This window comes from Musa acuminata, chromosome BXJ2-10, assembly GCF_036884655.1.
Source record: "Musa acuminata AAA Group cultivar baxijiao chromosome BXJ2-10, Cavendish_Baxijiao_AAA, whole genome shotgun sequence".
NCBI classification, from domain to species: domain Eukaryota; kingdom Viridiplantae; phylum Streptophyta; class Magnoliopsida; order Zingiberales; family Musaceae; genus Musa; species Musa acuminata.
In genome coordinates, this window is record NC_088347.1 from 28,287,738 (window position 1) to 28,312,500 (window position 24,763).

The window sequence follows — 24,763 nt, forward strand, 5'->3', positions numbered from 1 at the left end:
GGACGGCTGCTTCTGCAATGAATACATTGGACTGAGAACTTGAATGCAAGTTGGAATTCCTTCAAAGAGATAGCTCGTCGGTCATCTAGAAATGCAAGCATCGCATTTACCTCGTTCCCCGCCCATTAATGCTCATACTGCGTGCTGGTGGCTACAGCCACAACCATTGAAGATTCGTGTTCTCTTACACTCAAAGATCACGAGAAGGAATGGGAATAGTGGGACGACAAGGGGTCGGCTTGATGGTGTGATGCTTCTGCTGTGGACTTTCTTGGCTTCCCATTTTGAATGCATTTACACGCTTTTATTGCATTTCCCATTCAGTTCAGACATATACGTTATTAACCTTGTTGTGGGAAACAATTTTGTGAGCCGTGGTCTCAGGGCCGACACGGCTCGATTAGGGTCCGAACGATAGGGATCTCCCTGGAGCGTCTCTCGAGCCCACAGGGTCGGTCCGGTGCGATGGTCCGATCGGGACGAGGTTGCCGCGTCCTCCGGGCGGGAGCTTCTCGTCTGCACGTCCGACGGGAACCCTCGGCTTCTGCACAAAAGTCGAGCCGGGGCGCTCGGCCCAACCCCTTCGACGATCAAGTTAGCAGAAAATGTGGAGGGGGGTTCAAAGGAAGAAGTGTTTGTGTGCGTCTCGCCTCCCCCTCCTCTGATGAGCGAGAGGGTATTTATAGGGAAGCTTACTGTTGTTTGATGTGCCCGTCTGCAGGAGGCAGGCTGATAGCGTCTGACATGGAGGTTGGCATGGCGTGTAGAACCGCACTTGCGTAGGCGTTAATGTGCCTCGCCCGGTGTTCTGGTTCGATTGACCGAGTGCCGTCGCACCGATCGAGGCACAAGGCATTGGTTGACGTCAATCGAGTCTTATCATAATTACTATCCTCATTAAACCTTATTACAATTAGAATAAATATTAATCTAATGATGATATATCAAACCTAATTAGTAGGGGTTAGAGCTCAAAACAGATCAACATCTTCTTCTTCTTCTTCTTCAAGTTTGAATAAGGCTAATTACATGTTACAGTCGAAGATAATTTTGTGACATCTTCCGAGAAAAAATGATGATACCTGTGCATGCATGATCTATGCCATGTTCACCTTTTTCTTGCCATTTCGAATGAACCCATCATGAACATAATTGCCATGCATGCTGTCCCTCAAGCTATCATATTTTGCTATTGATTAGATCTAAAAAAAGGGTGAGTCGAAGCACATGTATAGCACAACAATGTTTCTCGTTCTTGTGTGATTAAAGTCATGAATCTGAGCTTGTAAGACTAGTGAGTTAGGAGGATCACTTTGTTCTCAAACAATATTATTTCCTCATGATTTATTTATTTGTGTGTTCTTCCCACACAACCTAAATTATAAAAAAAAGAAGGAAATAATAATGGAAACAATATTTGTGCGGTGCTCACACTTTATTTTGACGGTTTATGCTCATTGCATGGCTTCTCCGCAACGTGAGTCGCATGTGTGACCTTTTCCGAGACACATTTGTGTGAAGTAAGGCCTTGAAGAGTTAAAGACTTAGGATGCGAGGATGGGAAGAAATCGCAGATCAAACATCTGAACATAATGTAGGTTTTTCCCTACACTTGACTTTCGAGCTTCAAGCAACTTAGCATGGCATGAACAAAGTCAAACCCTCAATGAACAAGCTCTCAAAGTCAAACCCTAACGTTCTTGGATCGTATCATGTTTTTCCACGTTCTCATGGAAAGTAACTGTAGTTTCTGAGGTTGAAGCAGTAAGCCAATTCCGATTCTTTTTATTGAAAGGAAAAGACACAAAATTAATAATATCGAGCATTTGTAATCCAGAAAACACAATAAATAAAATCTGTAATTGTTGCAAATTCATACAAAAATATCGATTCGAGCCAATGTTCTAAACTATTAAAACAGCCAGTAATACGTATCGAGATTATACATTTGGTTGAAAGTTCATACTTATCAACCCAACTTGATTCTAGGTCATGTACGTAACTTTGGAGATAGCTAAGAGGGTAATTTGGGTGTCGCTGAGGCGTTACTTGAAGACTAGAGTCAAATGGGATATCCAACTCGATCTCTCCAACATCAAACTTGAACTCCTGCCTGTGTCAACTCCAGCACAAAATAGTATCATCAACTTGCTCGTCCCAACACATCTGATATCTGAGACACATGCATATCTCTCCTTTATCTTCTCCTTCAAATGCCTCCTTGTCCGGGGAACACAAACCCTGGTTTCCATGTGCACCCCGGTCCGGTAGCCTTTACATATATTAGCCGTGTTGTGTTGCCTTGTGACTATACGTGCATGCTTTCCATGAGCTTGGTCAAGCCATTCTTGTCTCCTTCATAAAGATCTACTATCTTTATCGGTCACTCACCTTACCCAAAAGCCTGTGCAGCACTTGAAAACATGGAGCTCTCCATGTCCTCGGGTGTTCGTCTTCCTGTGTTCAGCACAATTATTATATGGTCCAACGTACTATAAAAGTCCTGCCTTTGAGATCCTGCTTCAGCATAGCTCCCTTCATGGCTTCATTTCTCTTCTTCTTCTTTCCTGTTCTCGCACACTCACTGGCCTCTCCACCTCTTCCACCACCACCCGCCCTAGTCCAGAGCACATGCAGCCTGACGTCCAACTACGCCTTCTGCGTGGCCGCGCTCCAGTGCGATCCCCGCAGCCTGAGAGCCAACGACGTCAAGTCCTTATCCGCCATCGCCGTCGGGATCGCCTTCGCCAAGGCGAGGAGCACGTCGACGTACGCCTCCGGCATGATGACCAAGAACGTCACTACGGCGGCGGCGGCGGCGGCGTTCGGGACCTGCGCCGAGAAGTTCAAGAACGCCGGCGAGGCGCTGCGGTGGGCGCTCGGCTCGCTGGCGCAGGAGAACTACGACTACTCGTGCATGCACGTCAGCGCGGCTCAGGAGTACGCCAGCGCATGCGGCAGGCTGTTCTCGAGGAGGAGCCCCGCCGTGGCGTACCCGGCGGCGATGGCGAAGAGGGCGGACTACTTGCAGCGCTTGTGTGGCACTGCCCTGGACATCATCTCGCAGCTCGTTGATGCTCCGTAGAACCTATCGTGGAGAGAAATCTCATATATCACAAATCAAATAAAATATCAAAAAAAATCAATATGATTCCACTCCATTCATTCAGCAGCATATATATATATATATATATATATATATATATATATATATATATATATCTCTCTCTCTCTCTCTGTGGGCCGTTAAAGAGCTTAATGGGCTGGATTAAGCCTGTACACGTGCCTGAAACAGAACACATTGTGGACCCTAGACTCTACCCGTTCTACTAATAGAGAGGGAAGGGGCCCACCAGTGGAGCCATTTGATTTTTCTCCTTTGTTTATCTTTTTCCTGTGACTGGGTATGAACCGAATCGATTAACCGGTTTCGGATCGTGTCGTGTAGCGAGGGAACTCTCGGCATCCTTTACGGGTGTCGGCCGTTATTAAATGTCAAGACAAGGGGAAAAACTATGGAGAAAAAATCTAAGTGCCGTTACAAGAAACCCTCCTCTCGAGTTCGATCCGATTTGCAGATGGAGGAGGAGTAAGAAGCTTGAGGACAAGACCGACCTATCGCTGGTGACCGACCTCGCATAGGTGAGGCCCGCTTTCCCCTCTCTCTTTGCTATTCCATCGGTTTCGTCGCTCTGAATCCCCGGCATTGTTATGTATCTCACTATCAAATCTGGGCGCGTGATCGCGTTTTGTTCGAGATTTAGGTTAATTTGGACTCGACATGGGGGAAACCCTAGATGATGTTTGATATCGTTGCCGGAGGAGCAAGGAATAGGAATGCCGTTAGCAAATTAGGGTTCGTTGAACCTGAATTAGAAGCAACTTGCATTTTCGCATGCATGGTTCGTTTGATGTTGCATATGCTTGATTTCATTTTTTTTCCAAAATAATTTGTGGTTACAGTAAATTGGTTTGCAAGAGAAACAAAAAGAGGGAAGCGGGGATTTCGTGGTTCCATAGTATTTCGTGTAGAATAAGTGTGAAAGAGAAAATAAAATCATAACCCTAGAATGGACTGGATATATCCTTGGACTAAAAGCTAATCTAATTGACTATATTGCATCGTCAATTGCCTCTTTATTGGACACTTATAGCTTATGGATGTTGAGCGTTTAATTCATGAATCAGTCTCTTTTGTGGGTCGGGGTAATCAGTAATGCACATGTAATTTCATAGTCCCTTTTTTTGTGGGTTCATCGGGACACCCTGCGTTTGCATACAGGACTCGGCACTTAGGTGGCGCCAGGTAGGCTGTCTGAGCTAAACTTTAATGTTCTGTCATGATTGAGGGAGTTTGATACTTTCATACTCCAGGGGAGTACCATCTGCTTTTAGCTGCATCAATATGCATCAGTCATCGTGTGTGTTTGGCTGAACGGATGCAGATGATCATCTCCTTATTAACAACTTTTTATTTTCCTTCACTGGTTTCACTGCATTGTCTCTTAGCAGTAATACTAATAGTAGTAGACTTTCATACACTGTTCTTCCCACTGCCTCCCTGGTACCTACTTCTCTAGCGTAGGATTTCTGACTTTCAGTAAATTTCTTTGTTTTCTTTTTTAATAAGATAAAGTTAGTTGAGTTGGGGTTATCAGATTTTGATTCAGCTGTTGATGTAACTTAGTTCACTGCTCCATGTCCCACTCCTCAGATCCTTACATATTCTTTTATGGCTTATATTATTTTATAGAAAGCCTGTTGCTCTGTTATATTTCTTTGATATGCAATGAAATTTGATAATAAAAGCTTAAATTTATTAATCTGCTTTTCTGGCTTCATTGCAGAAATATTTCTGATGCTCATATGTAAAATTGTGGTTGTTATTCAGCTTTTGCTGGGTAATGAACTGCAGTTGTTTGCTGGTTGGATGACCTAGTTGGATGCTAGTATAAAAGACAGTTTTCAATTCTTGGAGTGTTTGCATCTGTCCAAGAAAATTTGGTGATAGTCCTACAAAATAACATTGTCAAGTGGACTTATTTTGATCTGGGTAGTGGCATTCCTTTTGGAGTTCAACTGCAGAAGGCAGGGCAGAAGGGATCCATCACTCAGTCTTGGGTTGCTGTAAAGTCTAAATAATCAACAATATCAAAGCAATAATTAAAATTTTCTCACAGATAATGCAGTTTATGGATCCAAGTTAATGGTTCTTTCAATATGACGGGAAATATAGTTTTCTCTGTGTTGTTTCTTCTTCTCCCTCTGGCTGAATCATCAAGATCATGGAAAATGTTGAATATGAGCTTGGGTGGGGAGGCGAATTTATTACCTGGTTGGCCAATCTTAAGTGCAGGAGCATTTGTACTCGTCGCGCTGGTGCTATCCTTGTTCCTTATCATTGAACACCTTGCTGTCTATAATCAGCCTGAGGTATATCCATCTTATCTTGTCTTGATCTATTAAATCTTTTCATTGATATTGGTATCAGCAAATTGATCCGTTAGTCAATATGCGAGATAACTTCTTCTCTTTCAAGATTCTAAAATTTTCTTGCTGGTATAACTCAAATTGTTTTGGTTGACTTGTTTTCGTATCCATTGCAGGAGCAAAAATTCTTGATCGGTCTCATTCTGATGGTTCCTGTATATGCAGTTGAGTCGGTATGTATATTTTTGTTCAGATTTTGTTGTTTTATACTTCTTCCTCTACAGAAGTATAAGCAGATGCTGATGTATTGCCTGCGGTTATGAGTTTCAACTGCCAGCATTTCTTTTTCGCCGGTTGAATGGCATGTTCATTATCATGCAATGTAGCTCCATTATTTCAAAGTTCTTTTGTTGTTCTAGAATTAAACAAACCTATATAAAGCACTTGAAGATGCAATGAAGTTCCCATTGCCTGTGATTTACAAAAATGTTTGTTGTGTAGGAGAACTTAACTAGCAGAATTGGGCAGCACTGATGGATGTCTGTTCTCTGACAAGAGAAATAATGTGCATGGGCGATTGGAAAAGCTTTTAACTATTTCCTAAAGCATGAGATGAAGTTGAACTACTTGCAGATTGTTTAAACTGTTAAAGTTTTCCAATTGGTCGCTTAAAACTATAATCAATATTGAGGGCATGGTGGTGAAAGAATTGATGTTTAGCGTGGAATACATGAATTCCTTAGATATCCCAATAGTGCTGCTAATTTTTTTTAAAATAATAAATTAATAATAATAGTTTCAGTTAAATACCATCTTTAAGGATATTGTTTTCGGGATGACATTTTAATAATGAGGGCTTTAGTTATGTAGTTTTAATGGAAAATTATGAGATGATTAACATCTCTTATGAATTTGAGTTTTCTAAGATTGGGTCGAAGATCGAATGCTCAGACTGCAGAACAAGAACAATGTTGTCTGCCTGCTTCCATTTGTTGTTGCATTTATTGGGTACTTTCTCTTTAAGTTTTATGCTCTTGTCAATTTCAAAGCTGCTCTCCACTGGGAGTCTCTTGCTTGTTGAATATAATAAATCTAATACTTGCCCTGGTTGGAACTTGGATGACTTAAGAATCTGTTTCATGTTTGAACAATGACATGCATGTCTCATAATTTGGAGCATTTCATCTGGTAAAATTTTAAACTTTATTATTTTTTCCCTTTTTGGCATAGTGAGCGTATGTGTAATTCCTCTTGTATAGTTTAAGTTTTTTTTTTGTTTTATATTTTTGGAAATCAGTTTTATGCTTGAACTTCCCACCTACTGCTATCTTGTTTTGTTCATTATCTGTTTTTTGTTTCCTCAAGCTGTGAAGAATGACTTTTTATCTTTGTTGAGCTTGAAGAACACTATTCTACCATACAAACATCTATAACATTACTATACACTTTAGATAAGTACATGTTGTTTAAATGTTGAAACTTCTATCTTGCAGTTCTTGTCTTTGTTGGACACAAAAGTTGCATTCATCTGTGAAATGATGCGGGACTGTTATGAGGCGTTTGCCATGTATTGTTTTGAGAGATACTTGATAGCTTGTTTAGGTATGTTCCCAAAAAAATTGCTGGCTTTGTTAAATTTTGATTAATATATTTGAATGATTAATATATCTTTTCCAATTGAGGTATTGGTTCTTTTTTTCTTGAATATCTAGATTCTGTCATGTTAGATTTGGTAGCAAAGCCTACATTCACAAAATATTAACTTAGAATATTTTGAGAAACAATAATTGAGAATATGTGTACAAACTAAAAGACCCATCATTTTTTTATTTTATTTCTATGAAAAGGAAAACAGTTTTTTTAATCCCTTCTAATTAGTAATAATGCCTGACAAAGGTGACAAAAAGTCCAATTGCTTCTTATTGTTTCCTATATCTATGATGATGTGGCTCTCTGAGTGATGTAATTCTCTGAGTTAAAGAAGTGAAAGCTGATATGATCTTCTTCTCAAACTTAAGACAATCAGTGACCAAAATCTGGATCTATTTTTTTTAGTATTGTCTACTATGTTTAACACTATAATTGACCCATCCATTGGGACCCAGAGATCATGGATATAAAATTTGTTGCATGGTTAAATAAAGCGAGAATGACCAATAGACTGTTCTCATGAAGTCCGGACACCTACAAATATGCATTAAGAAATTTGTTTTTCTGATCTCAACTTCTTCTGTAATTGATAAGAGAAGCAGTGGTAGAAGAGTATAACCCTTGAGAAGCCATCAAGTTTTTTTTCTTTTCTGTGAATGAACATACACTGAAGAATATGAAATGCCAGAAATACCTTCTTTGCAGAAAACTGGTCTCTAAATTGCATATGAATATACATGCATAAGGTGGTCTTTAAGTTGCATCTGGTATTATTACCATCTCTCTTCTTGTTTTTCAGAAGTTTGGTTATTTCTTCAGCTAAATATCTGTATCAGTGTTTCCTTCCATTTTTTGGTGCCACTCTTTGGCATAATTTAGATTATGCAGTACATGGAGGGACATATGATTCTTGTCTTTTCTGATTGGAATATCTCTGTTTTTTAATTCATGTTTTAAGGTGGTGAGGAAAGTACAATTAGATTTATGGAGACTCAAATGGAAATATTTTCTAGCACGCCTCTTTTGGAGCTTGAGCATGCAGATGGAGTGATAAGACATCCATTTCCACTGAATTGCTTCATGAAGCATTGGTATCTTGGTTCTGACTTCTACCATTCTGTAAAGATTGGAATTGTGCAATATGTATGGTTCCACTTTTTTATGATCTTCTGGGCATATTATTGTTTTTTGAACCCTACTTCCATAAATTGACATCAAGATGTCCATCTTGCAGATGATACTTAAGACAGTATGTGCTCTCTTAGCAATCATTTTAGAGCTTTTTGGGGTTTACGGTGAAGGGAAGTTTGGATGGAGATATGGGTAAGATCATCCTTGCTTTTTGATATCTCTTCTTTTAGTTTTAGACTCTATTGCAGCTCATGTAAATTATAAATACTGCATTTGTATTTGTTCAGGGACCATCCAGGTGAACTATGTAATTCAATCAATTTTTTTATATATTCAACTTTGTGTGACTTCAGTTTTCTGAATCTTAACATCTTTGCATCATATTCAACGGTTTCTATGTTGCAGATATCCATATCTAGCAGTTGTTCTGAATTTTAGTCAGACTTGGGCCTTGTATTGCCTCATACAGTTCTATTCTGTTACTAAGCACAAGTTGGAACCTATTAAGCCCCTGGCCAAGTTCCTTGTGTTCAAGTCCATTGTGTTCTTGACTTGGTGGCAAGGTGTTGCTGTTGCATTTCTTTTCTCAACGGGAGCCTTTAAAGGTCATTTGGCACGAGAGTTGAAAACACGCATCCAGGACTATATCATATGCATCGAGGTAACATGCTATACCTTCTGATTTTACATTTACTTGTTTGATTTCTGCTTGTTTTTCTATGTTTTCACCTTACGCATACCATATAAACATTAAGGACTGTTACAAGTTCAACCAAGTTGAGATCTGGCATTTACTGGCTTTCAGATGGTTAATCTGGTAGTTTGTCGATTGTTTGACCCTTGCTTGCAGATGGGGATTGCTGCGGTTGTTCACTCACATGTATTTCCAGCTAAACCGTATCGTCGTGGGGAAAGATGTGTTCGCAATGTTGCTGTTATGAGTGATTATGCTTCACTTGGAGCTCCTCCAGATCCAGAAGAGATTAGTGATGGTGGGAGGTTAACAAGGATGCGAATTGCTCGTCCTGACGACGGGGAAAGACGGTTGAGTTTCCAACAGAGTGTTCGAGACGTATTCTTTGGGAGCGGCGAAATTGTGGGTGTATCATTGTGCTTCATGTCTAGTTTGAATTTTTTGTATCAAATAAGTATTAATTCTTGGGTCTTTGTTTTGCCTGCTAGGTGGCCGATGATGTTAAATTTACTGTTTCTCATGTGGTGGAACCAGTGGAGCGAGGTCTTGCAAGGATAAATGAGACACTTCATCAGATATCAGAAAATGTGAAGCACCATGAGAAGCGAAAGAGAAAAGCCAAAGATGACAGCTATGTAGTTCCCATGCATTCATGGACACAGGAGTTCATGGAAGTGTATGATCATCTTCCCGAGGGAAGTGTCAGTGATAGTGAATTGGCTAGAAAGAGATGCCAAGCAAACACAAAATTTGCTGCTTCAGAGACTGGTCGATCAGATGCTTCTTCTGAACGTCGCTCATTTGAGTTCAGCGGTGGAAGATGGTCATGATGGACGCATCACGATTAGTAGTAGTTAGACTTTAGTATTAACAATGAGTAAGTTGTGTTGCACTTGTACTGTCAATTGTTAGTATAAAATGATAAGCATATCTTCTTACCTCGTGCATAATTGGTAGGGCTGGACTCGATACGTGAAGATTTTGGTTCAAGCATCCTTCAGGTCTTCACAGCTGAGTAATCTGTGCATATGTGGATCTGATCCAAAGGTCCCAGGTATAAAGTCTCTTGTAATGGTACTAAACTTGATTTAAGTATAACGATGTAATTACACTAGCAACACAAATACAAGATTGACTTTACCAGTCTATGAACATACAATCTGATTTCTCAAGTATAATCTGTTGCATCTTGTGTTTTACTTTCTTATAGGCCTCTTCTCTAGCCTTATGAGTGCCTGAAGAATTGTGATTGGGCTGATTCTTCGAAGCAGTCACGATTTTAATGTTTCTGGGATGTTTGTTGATACAAATATTGTTGTAGCTTATAGTATCGGGCTGCTCGTATATGTAAATCGGTAATATTTCTAGTCAGGAAATTGATAATATTTCTAGGCTTTTCTTGAAATCCTTGATTGCAGCAGATATTATATTTGCCCCTAAAGCTACCTATGAAATTTGTGTGGCATGCTGCGTGGTAGCCCTTCTCAGTTCTCACACTAATGTGAAGGACGAGGTTGAGCAGAGGACAGAAGGTTCTGAAACCAATTTGCCCCTTCACGTGGATCATTAATTTGGTTTTTAGCTACATAATGAATTTGATTTCCTTGGGCTTTTTCTTGTACTAAGGTTTGTTCCTATAATTGGTATAGAACTATTAGACATTGATGTGTAGAAACTAGCTTTAAGAGTCGAGTGATTTGTTATGATCTTATGAAAGCTTTATTTTCCGTGACATCAAGCCTGCTCAAAGTGATCAGGAACTTTTATGGGTATCTTGGCTCATCGTTGCCTCGTTTTCTTGCACGTCTCCATTTGAGCATATTAAGATAGGCATCATCACTACTAGTGTGTCCACTTCCAATTAACGTTTTTTTTTTCTGGAATTTTATTTAAATATGTTTTTATTGTAATTAACTAATTACATATTTACATTTAAATATTACATATTAGTTGAAACATATTAAGAAATTGTTAATTTGTTTCTATGTAATTGAATAGGAACAAAAAGTGAACTAATCACTTCTCAAGGATAAGATCGACAAATATCTATTTCTAATACCAAATTAAACCCTATGGGTTTATTCTACTCTATCGGTTCCGGGCCGGGCCGGTCCAGTCATTTATGCCAACGACAAGTTAGGGTTTCTTGTGCGCCATCGTCCGCCGCTCTCCTCTTCTATATATACATGGAGTTGGCGATCCGATCATCTCCGTTCAGCCTCTGTGGCTTCCCGTAGCCCTCTTTTTCCCTCTTGGTTTTATTTTTGGTTTTTTGTTATTATTTTCTCTCCGTAGCAAGCAGGCGATGATGAAGACAACAGTCATGCACCACTCTGATGAGGATTTTCGTCTCATGTGCTGACAACAAGTCTTATACCCATCTCCCTCTGAGCCGCTTCTGCCCGGTATTCTCTTCTCTTTCTGTTTTGACCCCTTTTTGGCTCTCGAATTTGTCTTCGGATCTGCTTTTGTTGGGAATGTTTTGTGCTCTTGATGCTATTGATCGAAGCATTCCTTCTTGCGAGTCCCTTCTCTTCTGGATTTGATGACAGTATAATCTTATTTACCAATTTCCTTCTTGTACGACAATGTTTTTCCTCCTCTTTGGTATTTGCGGAGTAGAGGAAAGATCAGATGATGAGGGCTTAGGCCCAACCACGATGCGGACCGAACTGGCTCTTCTTGCGCCCTGTGGATCCCACGTTTTATCTGATGATCTTGTTCTCTCTTTCCCTCTCTTTTTTTTATGCGCGTGATGTAGCAGTTTCCAGCGTTAAACGGAAGCATCGTTGGGTACCAATCGGATTAGAAGCACAGCCTGCATTTCTTGGGCTTGTACGATAGGATTGATCATCCTATCGTTCCTGTCAGAATGAGGACTTGATCTTGCTGTTTCTGTGCATGCATCGGTAAGCATGGAATCTTTTCGACGCATCTTCGTCGATCATAAGCAACTGAATACGGGTGTCGTGCTTCTCTTGCACTCACTTGACCGATCTGATACATGTAGCTACAGTCGGTGTGTACTTCGTACGCTGAGGCAAACGGGGAGGGCAGCAGTCGTGTAGAAGCGATGTGACCCTCGTACATAGATCATAACTAAGACGTGTTTAGACAGAGCTTAGTAATTATCCAGTAATATTTGCTCTACTTTTATCTAAAATTAATTTCGTGATATATTTTTCCGAGAATAATCTATAGAAAATTTTGACGCAAAACTCTTCATTATCGGATTGGTTAAATATTATATTGAGATTATCCATTAATATCTTTATTCTAATTTGAAAATTATTTTTGAATTCCATATTGGTGGAAGAGTTATTATATAATTTGGTGAATAAAGTTCAGTCAATGATAGATCATTTCGATTACTTGTTTCTCATTAATTCAAATTATTCATTAATATTTTTCCTATTGAATTCGAAAAAGTATTTTCTTGCTGTTTCATATTAGGGGCACAATTATTATAAAATTTTGATTTAAAAAGCTTTATTGTCAAAGTTTGGCCACAGTTTTATATTCTATATGTTCTCATTGACACTTTTTTTGCCCCAATAATGCTAATGTTTCATGTATATCTTGCAATCTATTAATGTTTACAAGATCAGATCTTGCCAAATAACTTTGTCAAGGAATTCAAATGACTTTGTCAAAGTAGCATTTCTATCGGACACAATAAAGGACGAGTGCAATGATTGAACACTGGAGATTATTCATCATAACAACAATAGAAGGAAGGAAACAGTGGAAGGGAAATAAGCAGATGTGATGCTTAGTGCATGACGTAGACGTCCCATTCTAGAACGGCATCGCCCAGAGTCTGGTTGAACGAGTAGGTCTTCATGAGCACGTAGCCGCGTGCGAGCCTGAACGCGCCGCTGCCTCCCACCATCGGGAGCTCTCTCATCGGCGAGAAGATGGCGTCTCTGCTCAGTATCGCCAGCGTGCTTCCCTTGTACTCTCCCTCCGTAAAACACCAGGTTCACCGTTAGCATTAAGGCGACGTCGGCCGGGTCCTGCGACGCCATAGCGTAGAAGCCTTACGCCCGGCCGACTAGTGGAGAAGACGGGCTTGGTCCGGTGGTCAACAGGTCTCTACTACGTAGATGTCGCCGAAGTTGATGCCCGGTCCCGTGCTCGTCTGAGGCCCTTCTGCGACCCTCACAGCGGTGGCGTTGGGGTTGCTTATCTTGTCATGCATGTAGAAGTGTAGGCGAGTGGTCGGCTCCCTCCCGGCGGCCAAGATTGCTACGGACCCGAGAGAGAGGAGGAGGATGACGGTGCCGTTGAAGGTAGCCATGCGGGAGGTAGCGAAGCTTCTGTGTTGGAAGGTTTGAGGGATGATAGTCCTCATTATATAATGAGGGTTTTGGCCATTTGATGTTTATAATATGTGGAAGACCATGGAATACCAGCTATTTCAAGTGCGTGCATTGATTCCTTCTCTCTCTCTCTCTCTCTTAACGAACACATTTATTGTAGAGAGACAAATGGCGGAGTGGACTTACAACAACTGTGTTACATACAGTTCATGCCATCAAAATTTTGTAATGCCCAAGTAGTATTTATGTAACTGTTGCTTCATTCATAGGGAAATCATTCGATTATGATCATACATACGGCTGAGGTTTAATATTGATAGTGATTCAACATCCATATCCAAATCGGATTTGAGAATGTGAGAATCATACTTGGTCAAAATAAAGTCGGGTGTGGGAATCATAGGGGCCAATTATAGGGGTTTGGTCAACGGCACAAGAAGTCTACGAGCTGGCGCGTGCGGCTAACTGCCGGCATCGTCAATTCTGCTGTTCCGGCCCTTTCCCAAAGTCAAAATCTCCACCCTGTACCTGCCTCCCACCTTCCACCCTCAACGATGGCAGTCCCATCTCTATTCTTCGCTCTGTGTTTCATCATAACCTCTCTCTCCCCCTCCCTCTTTGGTGCTGTTAAGAACTCTCTCGTGCTCTTCATTCTTATCCAATCCTTTCTCTATCTCTGTGAATCCATTACCATCTCGCGGCAGTACACTCGGCCCCATGAGGTCTGCCTCCCTTTCTTCTTTCGCTTCTTCTGCGCCCAGAAACATTGTCTTCTTCAGCGTCTCCAAGGAGGAGAAGAAGAACCTCTTGTACTCCTACAATGGCGGCGGCCACGAGCTGCAGGCGTTGGCCCTCAACTGGCTGGGCCAGGCCAAACCCTACCATTCCTGGCACTCCCACACCGCCGACAACATGACATTCGGGTTCCTGATGCACGGCGGGTACACCTTTTTCGCCATCGACAACGCCGGCAGCTCGGAGATGCTGCTGTTCCTCGAGCGCTTCCGCGACGCCTTCGAGGCCGCGCCGAAGAACGACAGGGTGGAAGGCGAGCTCAGCTGGGTCGTCAGGATCGGGGCGGAGAAGGCGTGCGCGGAGGAGAGAAAGCCAAAGGACGTCTACGGCGGCGGCGGCGGCGGCGGCGGCGGCGGCGAGTCGAAGGTGGATGTGCTGCAGGAAGACGCAGGTGGCGTGGTGTCGTCGGGGAGGAGCTCGAGCTCGGTGCTCAAGGCGCAGCAATGCGCGCGCAGGCTGTGGTGGCGCCATGCGAAGACCGTTGCCGCGGTCGACGTGCTGCTGTGTCTGGCGATGTTTGCGGTGTGGTTGGTGGTGTGCGAAGGCCTTCAATGTGTTGGTCGACGATGAAGACGAAGTGCATGCCGGAGCTGTTCATCCGATTGGATTCCAAGTAGCGTTAGCGGGCTGATCTTATGGATGGTCGGTTGGTGGAGACAAGATTGGACCCTGTTAGTCTTCTAAATGTATCTATCTATTGGTTTGTCCTCCCTAATACGCCTCATGGCAGAGATGTACGGTCGGTTGGTTATCCAGGGAATAGACCTTTCGTCACCCAACACTGTTAGTATTCCATCCGTTACCATTGTTGTAAATAATCTGGTTAACCTGCCTGCTTGCTAATGGTTTATTATTTCCCACTAACCTCAGGCATCGGACGAAGTCCGACTTCATGTCATGTCACCCCCATCACAGATGCCCCAAAAACAACGATCATAAGAACAATACTAAAACGATCTTTTACATGAAGCGGAAGAGAGCATACATGCACATTTTATTCTCGAACTAAAGTGAAATAATAAAACGTATAGAGAGATATAAACATTTTTCATATTCGATTTTTTTTCTTCTGTTTCTAATTCTAAATTCTCAACATTCTCTTCACTGTAAACAGTATCCGAAAGAAAGTGGAATTGACAATCAAATTTGATCTTATCAGCAGCATCACCATTGAAAGATTTGCATGCAAACCTGCTTATACATTTCATTTACATATAATGATCCACATCAGAGTGCGATTACTAAGACACAAATTTGATAGATGGACACAAAAAAAAAAGGGGATAAAACATCCATAATTTCTCATCACTAAAGGATGAACATCAAATATTTATGTACATAACTATTAAGGTTCAAGCGAATATAAGTGTCTTTAACATGGGCAACAAACATATTTAAAGAAGTAAATCATCCTACTTGGACGCAGCAGCAACATATCTATTGTATCAATAAAGAAAGGTATTCTATTTACTACCGAGGAAAAACACACAGAAACAGTGCTATGAACGCTTGCTCGCTATCCTAATGCAGCATCCTTTCACATGTCTGATCTAACGACACCATCATAACCATCACCTAAAGTGTCATCGTCCATCCATCTTTATCCTTACCATCACCAGACAACACGGCAACCTTGGTGACAAAAAGACCCCATGTTGGTTCTCCTATACCAATCGCCCAACCTCCACGGAATAGAACAAAAAGAGCAAGGGAAAATCGTATTCCTACTTGGGAAGGGCAGACGCGCCGCCAGTTCTAATCGGCAACAATGTCCGCATCAGCATCAAGAAAAGCCTTCTCTGAACCAGACTTGGCAGCCTCACCGATGACTGGAAGCTTTTTCTTCGGACAGAGTCTCTTGGCTTCTTCACTTGTGTAAATATATATCTTCCTCACCATACTGCAGAACTCACTGTATATCCATGTACATAAATCGAAATTACTATGGTGCCAGATGTTCAGACACACCTCTCAGAAAGATTTAAGCAGATAATTATATTGTTAAAGAGGAAGTTTTTGGAGCCTTACTGCCAAGGATCATCGCCGACCAACATCATGTCATCCTCATCATCTGTGTAGACAACCACCCACTTCTTAACTCCACCAGAGAGCTCTCCTTCAATGTCAAACATCTCTTCCAGCTTCTGCACAAGTTGATCATATCCGATTAATCTCGTCAGATCCACTGCCCTCCCCACTGCCATACCCTGCATGTGAACCTGCACAAAGAGAAGGTGCTTTAGCATACTTTCAAGCTTCAAATAGCAGCTGCTGCAGGAAACAGGATTTCTTACCAGCATCTCTAACAAAAACAGTTTTCAATACTTAAATAATGAGTTTGCCGTTGCCAAAGGAGTATAGTTTCAACATTTAGATACAAAAATATGTTTGTCGAAGTATGTCATCAAGTTTAAAAGGAAAAGCAATCCATAACCTTTGTGCAGCTTCTCAGTTGCCGGCCTTGCGTCTCCTGAGCTAATTTTAAGCATAAATTCTCTGGCTCACTGTTGACTGCAGCTGCATCAGACTGGTCAATGTTCGACGGTCGTGATTGTTGGTCTGAATCCGCTTCCAAAGATGTCGCTGGCTTGTCCAGCCCAACACCTGAAATTGTAGGAACTCGCGATGTTTCTTCTATTTCAGAACTCTCAAATAGCTGAATCCCAAACAGCCTGCAGCCTTTGCCAGTTTCCTGCTTTTTATCACATGGTTCTCTATTGATGCTTGCTGAGAAGGTATCACTTTGAGTTTCTGTCCTAATTGGCCAGCACATGTGGCTACTGGCAGCAGTTGATGGAGCAATGTTTGCATTGAATCCGATGGAACTAGGCTGTGATGCTGATGAGAATAGAGATGTTGGTTTGGATGGTGAATATAGCTTTTCACCTCTTTGTGACCCTGAAAAAGAGAACATTTGGCTATTCTCGACCTGGAATTTCCAAGTACCTGCAATAAAATAATTACAATAGCGAGACAGGTGCTAAGAAAATGATCTGCAGAGAAACATTGCAAGAAAAACCAGATCATCATTGCAAGGAATACAAGTGCATGAACAAAGGATTCCGTGTCAATCTATAATGAATGTAGGCCACCTAATCTGTCAGAACATCTTGAGTCCTGAAGAGTTGAAACTTGATATGATGCAAAAGACGAGCACAAAAGGTTTCCAATTTTTTCTTACTTTATCAGAAAACTTACTCGAAGGCATGCAAGCGTAAATTAATTCATAGAACGTCATACACAATTGGTGGATGTGTTTATAATGTTATTTCACATGGAATCATCAAGAAACTTACTTCAATTCCGAAGAAAAGACTAAAACAACACCAATCGTTAAATCTGGTTCTCAGATACAAAAGAGATTGAAAGCAGTTACTGATGGCAAAATCCATACCAGGCCCAGGAGAAGGTTCTGGTAACATGACAGATGAAGCTGGTGGTCGTGTTCGTTTGATTCGCTGGACTGGTTGGGAGGTCGGAGGAGTAGCTGCCACCAGTGGCTCCAATTCCCAAGGTGAAACACTGTCTGGACGTTGTATAGATGATGATTCATCCCATTGGACCTAATCATAAAACACAAAACTCTTACTAGGTACACGAAAAATTCTGTGATCATTCAGAAAACATAGTATAATCCAAATGATAAAAGGTTCCATGTCATTACACTGAAAAGAGAAACGCTTTCAGAAACATTTATTTGGCATCATACTTTGTATCATACGAAAAATTTATTTGGCATTATACCTTTAAGGATCTCCATTCTGAATCTGCCCATTGAGATGATACCTTGTCTATAACGGCAACAATAGTACCACTAAATCTGTAACAATATAGAATGTTAACTTAGTACAGTGTGATAGCATGTCTAATTTTTAGTTTACAAAGACACCAAAATTACCTCCTTTCAGGAGTTTCATCACCCTCAAATCTCATCTTAAACCTCATCCCAACAGACAACTTGTAACTCTTGGCTTCTAGATACTTGTTGAGACTAATGAGAAACTCAGATCGACTTGCTCTGGAGCATTAAACATATCTTTATGTCAGATTCTATTTTTGAAAAAGAAAATAAATTAAAATTCACATCTAAGAGAACTCTGTAGCTCGGATGTATCGAAAACCAGTACAGAAGGCATAAAATTAGCTAAATGATTAAGACCAGAAAAAAACCAAATGTCATAATGCAAATTCTTCATTACAAATTTAAGAAATAGAGAATATATACAAATAGAGAACATAATTGCATTAAAAAGCTGGACCATCAATATCCTTGAAACAGTATACATGAACCTAGTCCCATATTACTTGCAAGCTAGCGTGTGAGCAAGAATAGCAAGATATTCTGAGAGCAGAAATGCCAACTAAAAGTGTAACCTTGGTTTGTAGAAAACAGAAAAAAGTGTCCCAGTAGTGATAGCATGAGATGCCGTTGCAAGAACTCCAAGATGCATGCTGTGACTGGATATCACGGATGATGGCATATTATTTAGTTGCCTCATGAGCCTCCTGACACCAACTCGCAGCTCACCGTTTTCCCCTCTGCCATGAGAATGTAGACAGTAATTCCCAAGTACATAGTAATTCATTTACAAAAGTGCCACAATTTATGACCAGAAAATATGTTGAATTTCTCAAATGCCCAATAAAAGCAATGATTTTCTGACCTTAAAAATATAAAAGCATCACCAGCTACCAACCGCTTCGAGCTGACATATACACTCCAACCAGTTGTAAGCAGATGGCGCCTAGGTTGACCTGAAAGAGTGAAAATGCAAGTCTGACTCCACCATCTATGAACAACATGATCGCTACTTCGATTCTGAACAATAATAATATTTGATAAAATCATGAAGGTTGCAGTTTTTCAACTCAGATTTTATTGAAGAAAATCAATTTTGACACCTTATGTTTATTTAGGTACTACAAAAAATGCATAATTTACTAAAAATCACATACTGACCCAAAATATCAGCTAAAACCATAAGACATATCTGATCAAGAATGCTTTCTATAAGACAGAGGTGTCTTGTGATTTATAGTAAACTTTTTGACGAAAAATGTTTTGTTTCTTTTTTTATCAGTATAGAGTCATCCATACTATCAAAGAACACAAGATGTCATATGCAGTTGTCAAATTAGCAAAGAAATTCTCTGGCCCACACAAAAACAATGAAAACTAGATAACGACTGGAGAACCTTAAGTTGCAGCAGTAGCATAGGAAAAAGAATGCATCTTATAGAGATTGACAACTGAATAAATATAATATAAACCTCGAAAAATGTGACGAAACCGCCACTCATTTTCATGAAGATCTTTGGCAACTAGTTCTTGCCAAGGTGGATCCTGAGTCATATCCTACACAAGGATGAAAGGATTTAGCAAGAAATTTACAGTATGTGAAATATAAAATGCTAATCCAATTCATCTGCAACAAAGTTCAAAATCTCCTATTTGGATTGATACATGAGCATATAAGCAACTTGCAATAGCAACTAACCAATGGAGGAAGGCATTCATCTGCATGCCTCCTGAGAACTGAGAAACCTCCATGGGTGCTTGTGTCGGAGGCAGTTAAAGTCTTACAGAAGGAATGGATCTTGCACCTTTCAGGCTCAGGTAAAGGAGGATCTGGACTAGTGATCTCACCTTCCTGATGCAAAGAAAAAAAATAATCTTAGTATAAAGTATAAACAACAAAGAAATAACAGAAGAAAAATATAGTAGCATCAAAATCAAAAGGCTAATCATGTAAAAGAAGAAAACAACTATCAAGATACATAAGTTGTTCTTGAACTTATAATCAGAAAAAATAATTTCGTGGAAGAAATAGAGGAAAAACTTTCATAGGAATACATTGCTTATAATCAACCCATAAGAAGCAACTAAAGCTTCTATTATAACCTCAAATCGTCTTAATCTCTAAAAAAAGAGCACCTCAAATTATCAAGGGAGTTTTACATATATCTACCTTTCAAGGTTTGAAAATAGCATATTTGCCCCTTCAAATTTTAATATTGCATATATATCCCTCCAAATATTTAGATTTTACATATATATCATGATAAAATCTTTCATATATGCTACTCCCACTAGCATCCAGCCAATAAAGCCAAAGCCAAAGCCAAAGTTAACTACAACTAATCATAGTTATCACTAATTCAATTTTTTTTCAATTTTTAAATACCTAAAACATCCTTTATTACTTTCACCAATTATTTGACCTCTCATGTTTGTTGACATTTGTGAAGAGTGATTACAATTTGAATTCAACATCATCATGCTAGCAATGAACCAATGGCTGTTAACTACATATAGCATATTTGCAAGTTTTTGAGCTTTGCAAAGATATATATACTCAACTTAAATTTAGAGAAGCATATACAAAATCTCTAACTTTATAAGGATATATGCGCAAATTTACCAAATGCTAAATTTATGCTAAATTTGGAAACACTGCATGGCATGATTCCATAAACAAAATATAAACTCCATAAAGAAAGACTCACATTTGGTTCAGGTAACAGTGTAATTTGTGCATACACTTCATCTGTATCTGGTTCTGCCTATGATGACATTATGCAAAGAAAAACATATCATTTCTTTATATTACACCATCAAACATGATGAAGAATGGAAAGGTAGAAATTAAACATGACCCTTAAAGAACTTACTTTTAGTTCGACATTCACCACCTTACACAGGATTTTTGATGGTAGATTGAACACAGGCACATGCTGGTCAAGCCCCTGATTTGTTGATGCCTCCAGCTACGACAAGGCAGAAACAAAAAAAAACACTGACGCAGAGAAGGCAATCTATCCAATTTTATTCTCTCATTTAACAAGATAATGTAACCATGATGGAATTAGTGATCAACTACCCTTTGCCAGAAGAGCTGTATCACTAGTAGCAAGTGACCAAAAACACTCAAACCAAGTAAAAGAAAGACATTCAAAAGCTTGCAAGCACCTGTTCCATGTGACCTTGGGGAAAGTAATATGCTCGTTCGCCTTTACGAGGTAAGGTAACCAAGGGTCCAGCACATGCATGCCATAGTTCATCATACAAGGCATCACCAGAAGTTCCTGGAGAAAGAGGAATAAATAATATAAATTGTTACTGCAGCTCCAAGAACAAATGAGTTGTAAGACTAACCCATGATTGAAAGATCATTATTTAGAAATATTCTGTCTATTAAAAAGAAATTTTAAGGACCAGCAGTTTAAAAGAGAATAAAAGAATAGTTCTATGAGGCTACGAGTCGGGAAAAGGACAAGCCAAAATCTTTACAGAACTGCACAAAATCTGAGAGACTTGAAACCATCAAACATCTTGAGGAAACAATAATGAAAAAGAGCAAACCCTCTTAAAAATGAAAAAAAAACAATTTTAGAACCAATAAGAAGACTATGAAGGAAACACAAGAAAAGACAAAACGTAAATTGAAACATCCAACCAAGCAGCACATTAACAGAACTTAAAGTGAAAACAACAGAGGACCAAAAAAAATCACGTAATGTGTGAGAAAAGCTAGCCAAAAAAAACTTTTTAATTTGTGTACTTAATTGATTTCTACAAAAAAAAATATTTATATATCCAGGAGCACGGATTTCCTCAAGGTACAAAAAGTAATACATAAGGCAAATAGCTAAAAATAGAAGAGAAAAAGAAATAAAGATTGAAAGGAACAGGATATCTCAAGCATAAAAAAGAACATATTAGAAATGCAATCATGGAAAAGAAATAAATATTAACTTAACAAATACTAAACACAAACCGATAACTGATGAGATATTCAGGTGAGGCAACGCCATGTTGCCTTGAGAACGCACTGAACCCCCTCAGCAACTCAATTAGGAAAGAATTGATCTTTAAATAAAAGCGCAATGAAATAGATAGTTTGTCCCCATCACCACAAATCTTTCACCACCGTAGAACGAAACTCAAAGCAGATGATAAACAACGGAGGATATGATCTCTTCTTCTTCTTCTTCCAAACCTTCAAGACAAAATAAATATTCAGAAAAGCCCAGTGATCACACATGTATTAACTCCAACCCCAAATTCCAGTCCACCTAGAAACCCCTAGGAAAGCAACATAAACCTGGTTACTTCCGTGGAGGTGCAACACTTAGCCTTGCATCTGAAGCCTACCTCTGATCCCGGCTTTGACGCTTTTAGTCCGGTGAAAAAGGAACCCTAGAAGCGTTCCCTCGCAGCCCCTCTACTCTTCTACTTACAGGACACCATCTTTAACGGCCGAAAGGTACAATAAAGGCGGTCCTCTTCGCCTCTCCCGGGTTTCCCGAAAGCCCTGTAACAGAAAGGCCACGCCTTTGCTGCGAATTCCTCTTAAGAATCACAGATCTGAAGCCAGTAACACCGGAATTTTTCCGGACTTAAAAGCCCCAGTACGATGTTGAAGTTTGTTTTGCTCTGCGCACCAGATCCCTTCAAAATTCGTGTCGACCTTCAAGTTCCTCCGATATAACGGAATCCTACAGAAAGAACAAGAAAACGAATCGACTGAAACACTAAGAACACTTGATACCGACATGAAGAGCTCAAATTAGATGAATCTACCTCAATCGATCAATATTCAGAACTCCAATCAAACTTCCTCTTCGAAAGCCCCTAAGCACCGGACAGCATCCCAGTTCCACGACGGACGAAGCACCAATCCTTCGGAGAAGACACCCGAACCCCGAAAAATCCACAATTCCCACCGAAACCTATCACTTTCCTTTCCGTTCTCTGGTCGGGGAAGCCGACGCAAAAACTGGATCGATCTGAACCCTAAATCAAAATCAGAATCGCGAGGAGGAAGGATACGAAGGAGAGCATTTGCAGAAATGTCCGGATTTAAGGAATAAGGATTGGGTCTATTTTTTATTATTTCTTTGTGTGTGTCTGTGCTGCCTCTGCGAGACCCTACACGGCCCCTTCGGCGACGCTGTCTGCTGCCCACCATATATTTCATACAAGGCACGAGACAAAATGTAAATTGCAACCGTTCCCTTTGGGCGCCACGACAACCTTCTTCCCGATTTGACTAATTATTTCCTTTTTAAGTCGCTTAGGTGTCTATCATCCGAACGCCACTGGACGAAGCATTTTGCAAACGGTTCTTGGAGGTTAGTTCTGTCGCTTGTCCGCTTCCTAGCGCGCCTTCTTCCATCCCTTCCCCCGCGGGTGCAAGTCACCTATCCGGAACCAGCACATCGTACGGATCATACGTCTCCAATGTTGACGCAGTGAATATGATCGATCTGCTGTGGCTTTTGGTACGCTGTACCGGAGGGGGAAATTAGGCGATCCCTTGGCGTGGGCGAATCCCAGCCGCCAGATCCGACCCCTCTCCTTCGCCATGGATCACAGTGAAATCACGGAAATGCCCTCGACAGGGAATGAGGACGCGGTTCTTGTGATCCGCAGTTCGTCGGGGAAACCGCAGACGTGTAGGATAGTTTTTGCTGGGCTGCGTTTCTCCCGTGACGCGTCTCAACTTGGTCTTGATTTCATGCGCGATGCCGGGCAGCGTTCAGGTCTCGTGCGGTGAGAGATCTCCCACGGCACGGCTTAGAGTGGAGCCCTCTTAGAATTGGTGGGCCCGGGGCCCATTGCCTGCACTCTGGATTAGGCACATAAAATTATTGGCCATCGTATGACAATTAATATATGATATTAATACTATAAACCACTGAATTTATTATGCACGATTAATAGTTTTTTAATATCCACTGAAGCGATGCCTGCGAATATATAATATATATTAATCGTAACATTGAAGTAATTACTATGTATGATTGACCACCTATATTACTTTTTGAATCTAAATTTAAATTACACTGTATATATATATTATTATTGGGAGAAATGTTGGTGTGCAGGTTCCAATGGAATCTCACGTCACTTCTAGTCTTCATCCTCGTCCAAAATAGAAGAATATTGATATCAATTGGATTGGTCAACTAATAATTCTCATATGGAAAACACAAAGACTACTTTTCCTCTTTTTTTTTTTGTGGAAAATTAGATATATTATTAATTAAATGTCACTTAACAATAAAAAAGGTTATCGTGTCTTCCGTAGGCTTGACACGTACGACGACGCACTCGATCATTGCCGTCCATTTACCGCGGAGGTCAACCTTAAGTCTCCAAGAAGGACACCCTCTCTACGCCATCCGGTCGAGAAAGAAAAGTACCCGTGTGGTGACTGGAGAGAAGAGGTGGGGTCCGCTGTTGAGGTGAGTCTTCACGCCAGTAAGAGAGAGTGTCTTGTGCTTTCCCGGGTGACACCGAACGCTCCGAGGTGCCACTAGGAAATATGTAAGCACCCGCGATTGGAACCCTCTCGTGTCGAACCCTGAACCGTCTGATCTCATCGCATGAGGCATCCTGCGGCTGCGATGTGCTACGCGCGCTTCCGATCCTGTACGAACGCGGTCGACGCGAGACCCCGGACGCATCTGGTTGCTAATTAGCTGCATTTAGTTTCTTCAGTAAAGTCCGAATCCGGCTTGCCTATAAAAGGTCCTCGGATTTCCACTGTCGACTTCGCTCGCTTCCCCCTCCCTTTCGGCCATCGTGCTACCGGCCGCATGGGGCGGCGGATTCCGGCGGCGACGGCCGTCCTTATGGGCTTTGATCTGTCGTCCGCAAGTCCAAGGACGGGTGGTATCCCTTAAATTGGCGTTTCCGGTGACAATTTGTGAAGGTTCTCTGGGGTTTCTTGGA

At 40.8% G+C, this 24,763-nt stretch overlaps 6 protein-coding genes and 1 non-coding gene across 9 annotated transcripts in view; 5 read left to right on the forward strand and 2 right to left on the reverse strand.

Annotated features, from left to right (window-relative positions):
- The first annotated feature begins 2,539 nt into the window (after positions 1–2,539).
- LOC135625742 (pectinesterase inhibitor 28-like) lies at positions 2,540–3,085 on the forward strand. The gene has a single exon (XM_065130833.1). It carries the CDS (start codon positions 2,540–2,542, stop codon positions 3,083–3,085), a length of 546 nt encoding a protein of 181 aa, XP_064986905.1.
- Positions 3,086–3,485: 400 nt separating this feature from the next.
- LOC103968403 (protein LAZ1 homolog 1) lies at positions 3,486–10,635 on the forward strand. Of its 2 annotated transcripts, XR_670464.3 has the most exons (11): positions 3,486–3,642; positions 4,848–5,433; positions 5,607–5,663; positions 6,924–7,032; positions 8,039–8,223; positions 8,315–8,403; positions 8,617–8,872; positions 9,062–9,307; positions 9,394–9,782; positions 9,863–9,959; positions 10,116–10,635. XR_670464.3 is itself a non-coding variant. In XM_009381601.3 (10 exons), the coding sequence occupies exons 2-9, from the start codon at positions 5,221–5,223 to the stop codon at positions 9,733–9,735; spliced, it is 1,497 nt and encodes a 498-aa protein (XP_009379876.2). In that variant the 5' UTR covers positions 3,486–3,642; positions 4,848–5,220; the 3' UTR covers positions 9,736–9,782; positions 9,863–10,104. The 2 variants fall into 2 exon arrangements, 1 of the variants encoding a protein (XP_009379876.2); XM_009381601.3 differs by lacking the exon at positions 10,116–10,635 and having other exon boundaries at positions 9,863–10,104.
- A 464-nt stretch (positions 10,636–11,099) lies between these two features.
- Positions 11,100–14,815, forward strand: LOC135625861 (phytolongin Phyl1.1-like). The gene is made up of 2 exons (XM_065130973.1): positions 11,100–11,814; positions 11,916–14,815. Exon 2 carries the CDS (start codon positions 13,945–13,947, stop codon positions 14,590–14,592), a length of 648 nt encoding a protein of 215 aa, XP_064987045.1. The 5' UTR covers positions 11,100–11,814; positions 11,916–13,944; the 3' UTR covers positions 14,593–14,815.
- Positions 11,202–11,303, forward strand: LOC135626077 (small nucleolar RNA Z221/R21b). The gene has a single exon (XR_010492245.1). It is a non-coding gene; the product is annotated as a small nucleolar RNA Z221/R21b (small nucleolar RNA).
- On the reverse strand, positions 12,678–13,205 carry LOC135625744 (dirigent protein 21-like). Its single transcript, XM_065130834.1, has 2 exons — positions 13,008–13,205; positions 12,678–12,869 (listed from the first exon to the last, which is right to left on the reverse strand). Exons 1-2 carry the CDS (start codon positions 13,203–13,205, stop codon positions 12,678–12,680), a joined length of 390 nt encoding a protein of 129 aa, XP_064986906.1.
- A 486-nt stretch (positions 14,816–15,301) lies between the features above and the next one.
- Positions 15,302–22,941, reverse strand: LOC103968405 (auxin response factor 7). 2 transcript variants are annotated; one of them, XM_009381603.3, is made up of 16 exons: positions 22,607–22,941; positions 22,178–22,521; positions 21,801–22,022; positions 20,993–21,108; positions 20,695–20,790; positions 20,530–20,586; positions 19,521–19,673; positions 19,294–19,378; positions 18,687–18,777; positions 18,397–18,561; positions 17,921–18,040; positions 17,767–17,842; positions 17,417–17,585; positions 16,457–16,968; positions 16,051–16,241; positions 15,302–15,934 (listed from the first exon to the last, which is right to left on the reverse strand). In XM_009381603.3, exons 3-16 carry the CDS (start codon positions 21,835–21,837, stop codon positions 15,778–15,780), a joined length of 2,025 nt encoding a protein of 674 aa, XP_009379878.2. In that variant the 5' UTR covers positions 21,838–22,022; positions 22,178–22,521; positions 22,607–22,941; the 3' UTR covers positions 15,302–15,777. The 2 variants fall into 2 exon arrangements, with proteins under 2 accessions (XP_009379878.2, XP_064985121.1); XM_065129049.1 differs by lacking the exon at positions 22,607–22,941 and having other exon boundaries at positions 22,128–22,265.
- Positions 22,942–24,596: 1,655 nt separating this feature from the next.
- The window catches only part of LOC103969767 (protein SUPPRESSOR OF GENE SILENCING 3 homolog), an 8,502-nt gene continuing 8,335 nt past the window's right edge, over positions 24,597–24,763 (forward strand). The window contains 1 exon segment of the mRNA XM_065130967.1: positions 24,597–24,763. This exon segment is cut by the window's right edge and continues 36 nt beyond it. The gene's annotated coding sequence lies outside the window, so the exon portion shown is untranslated.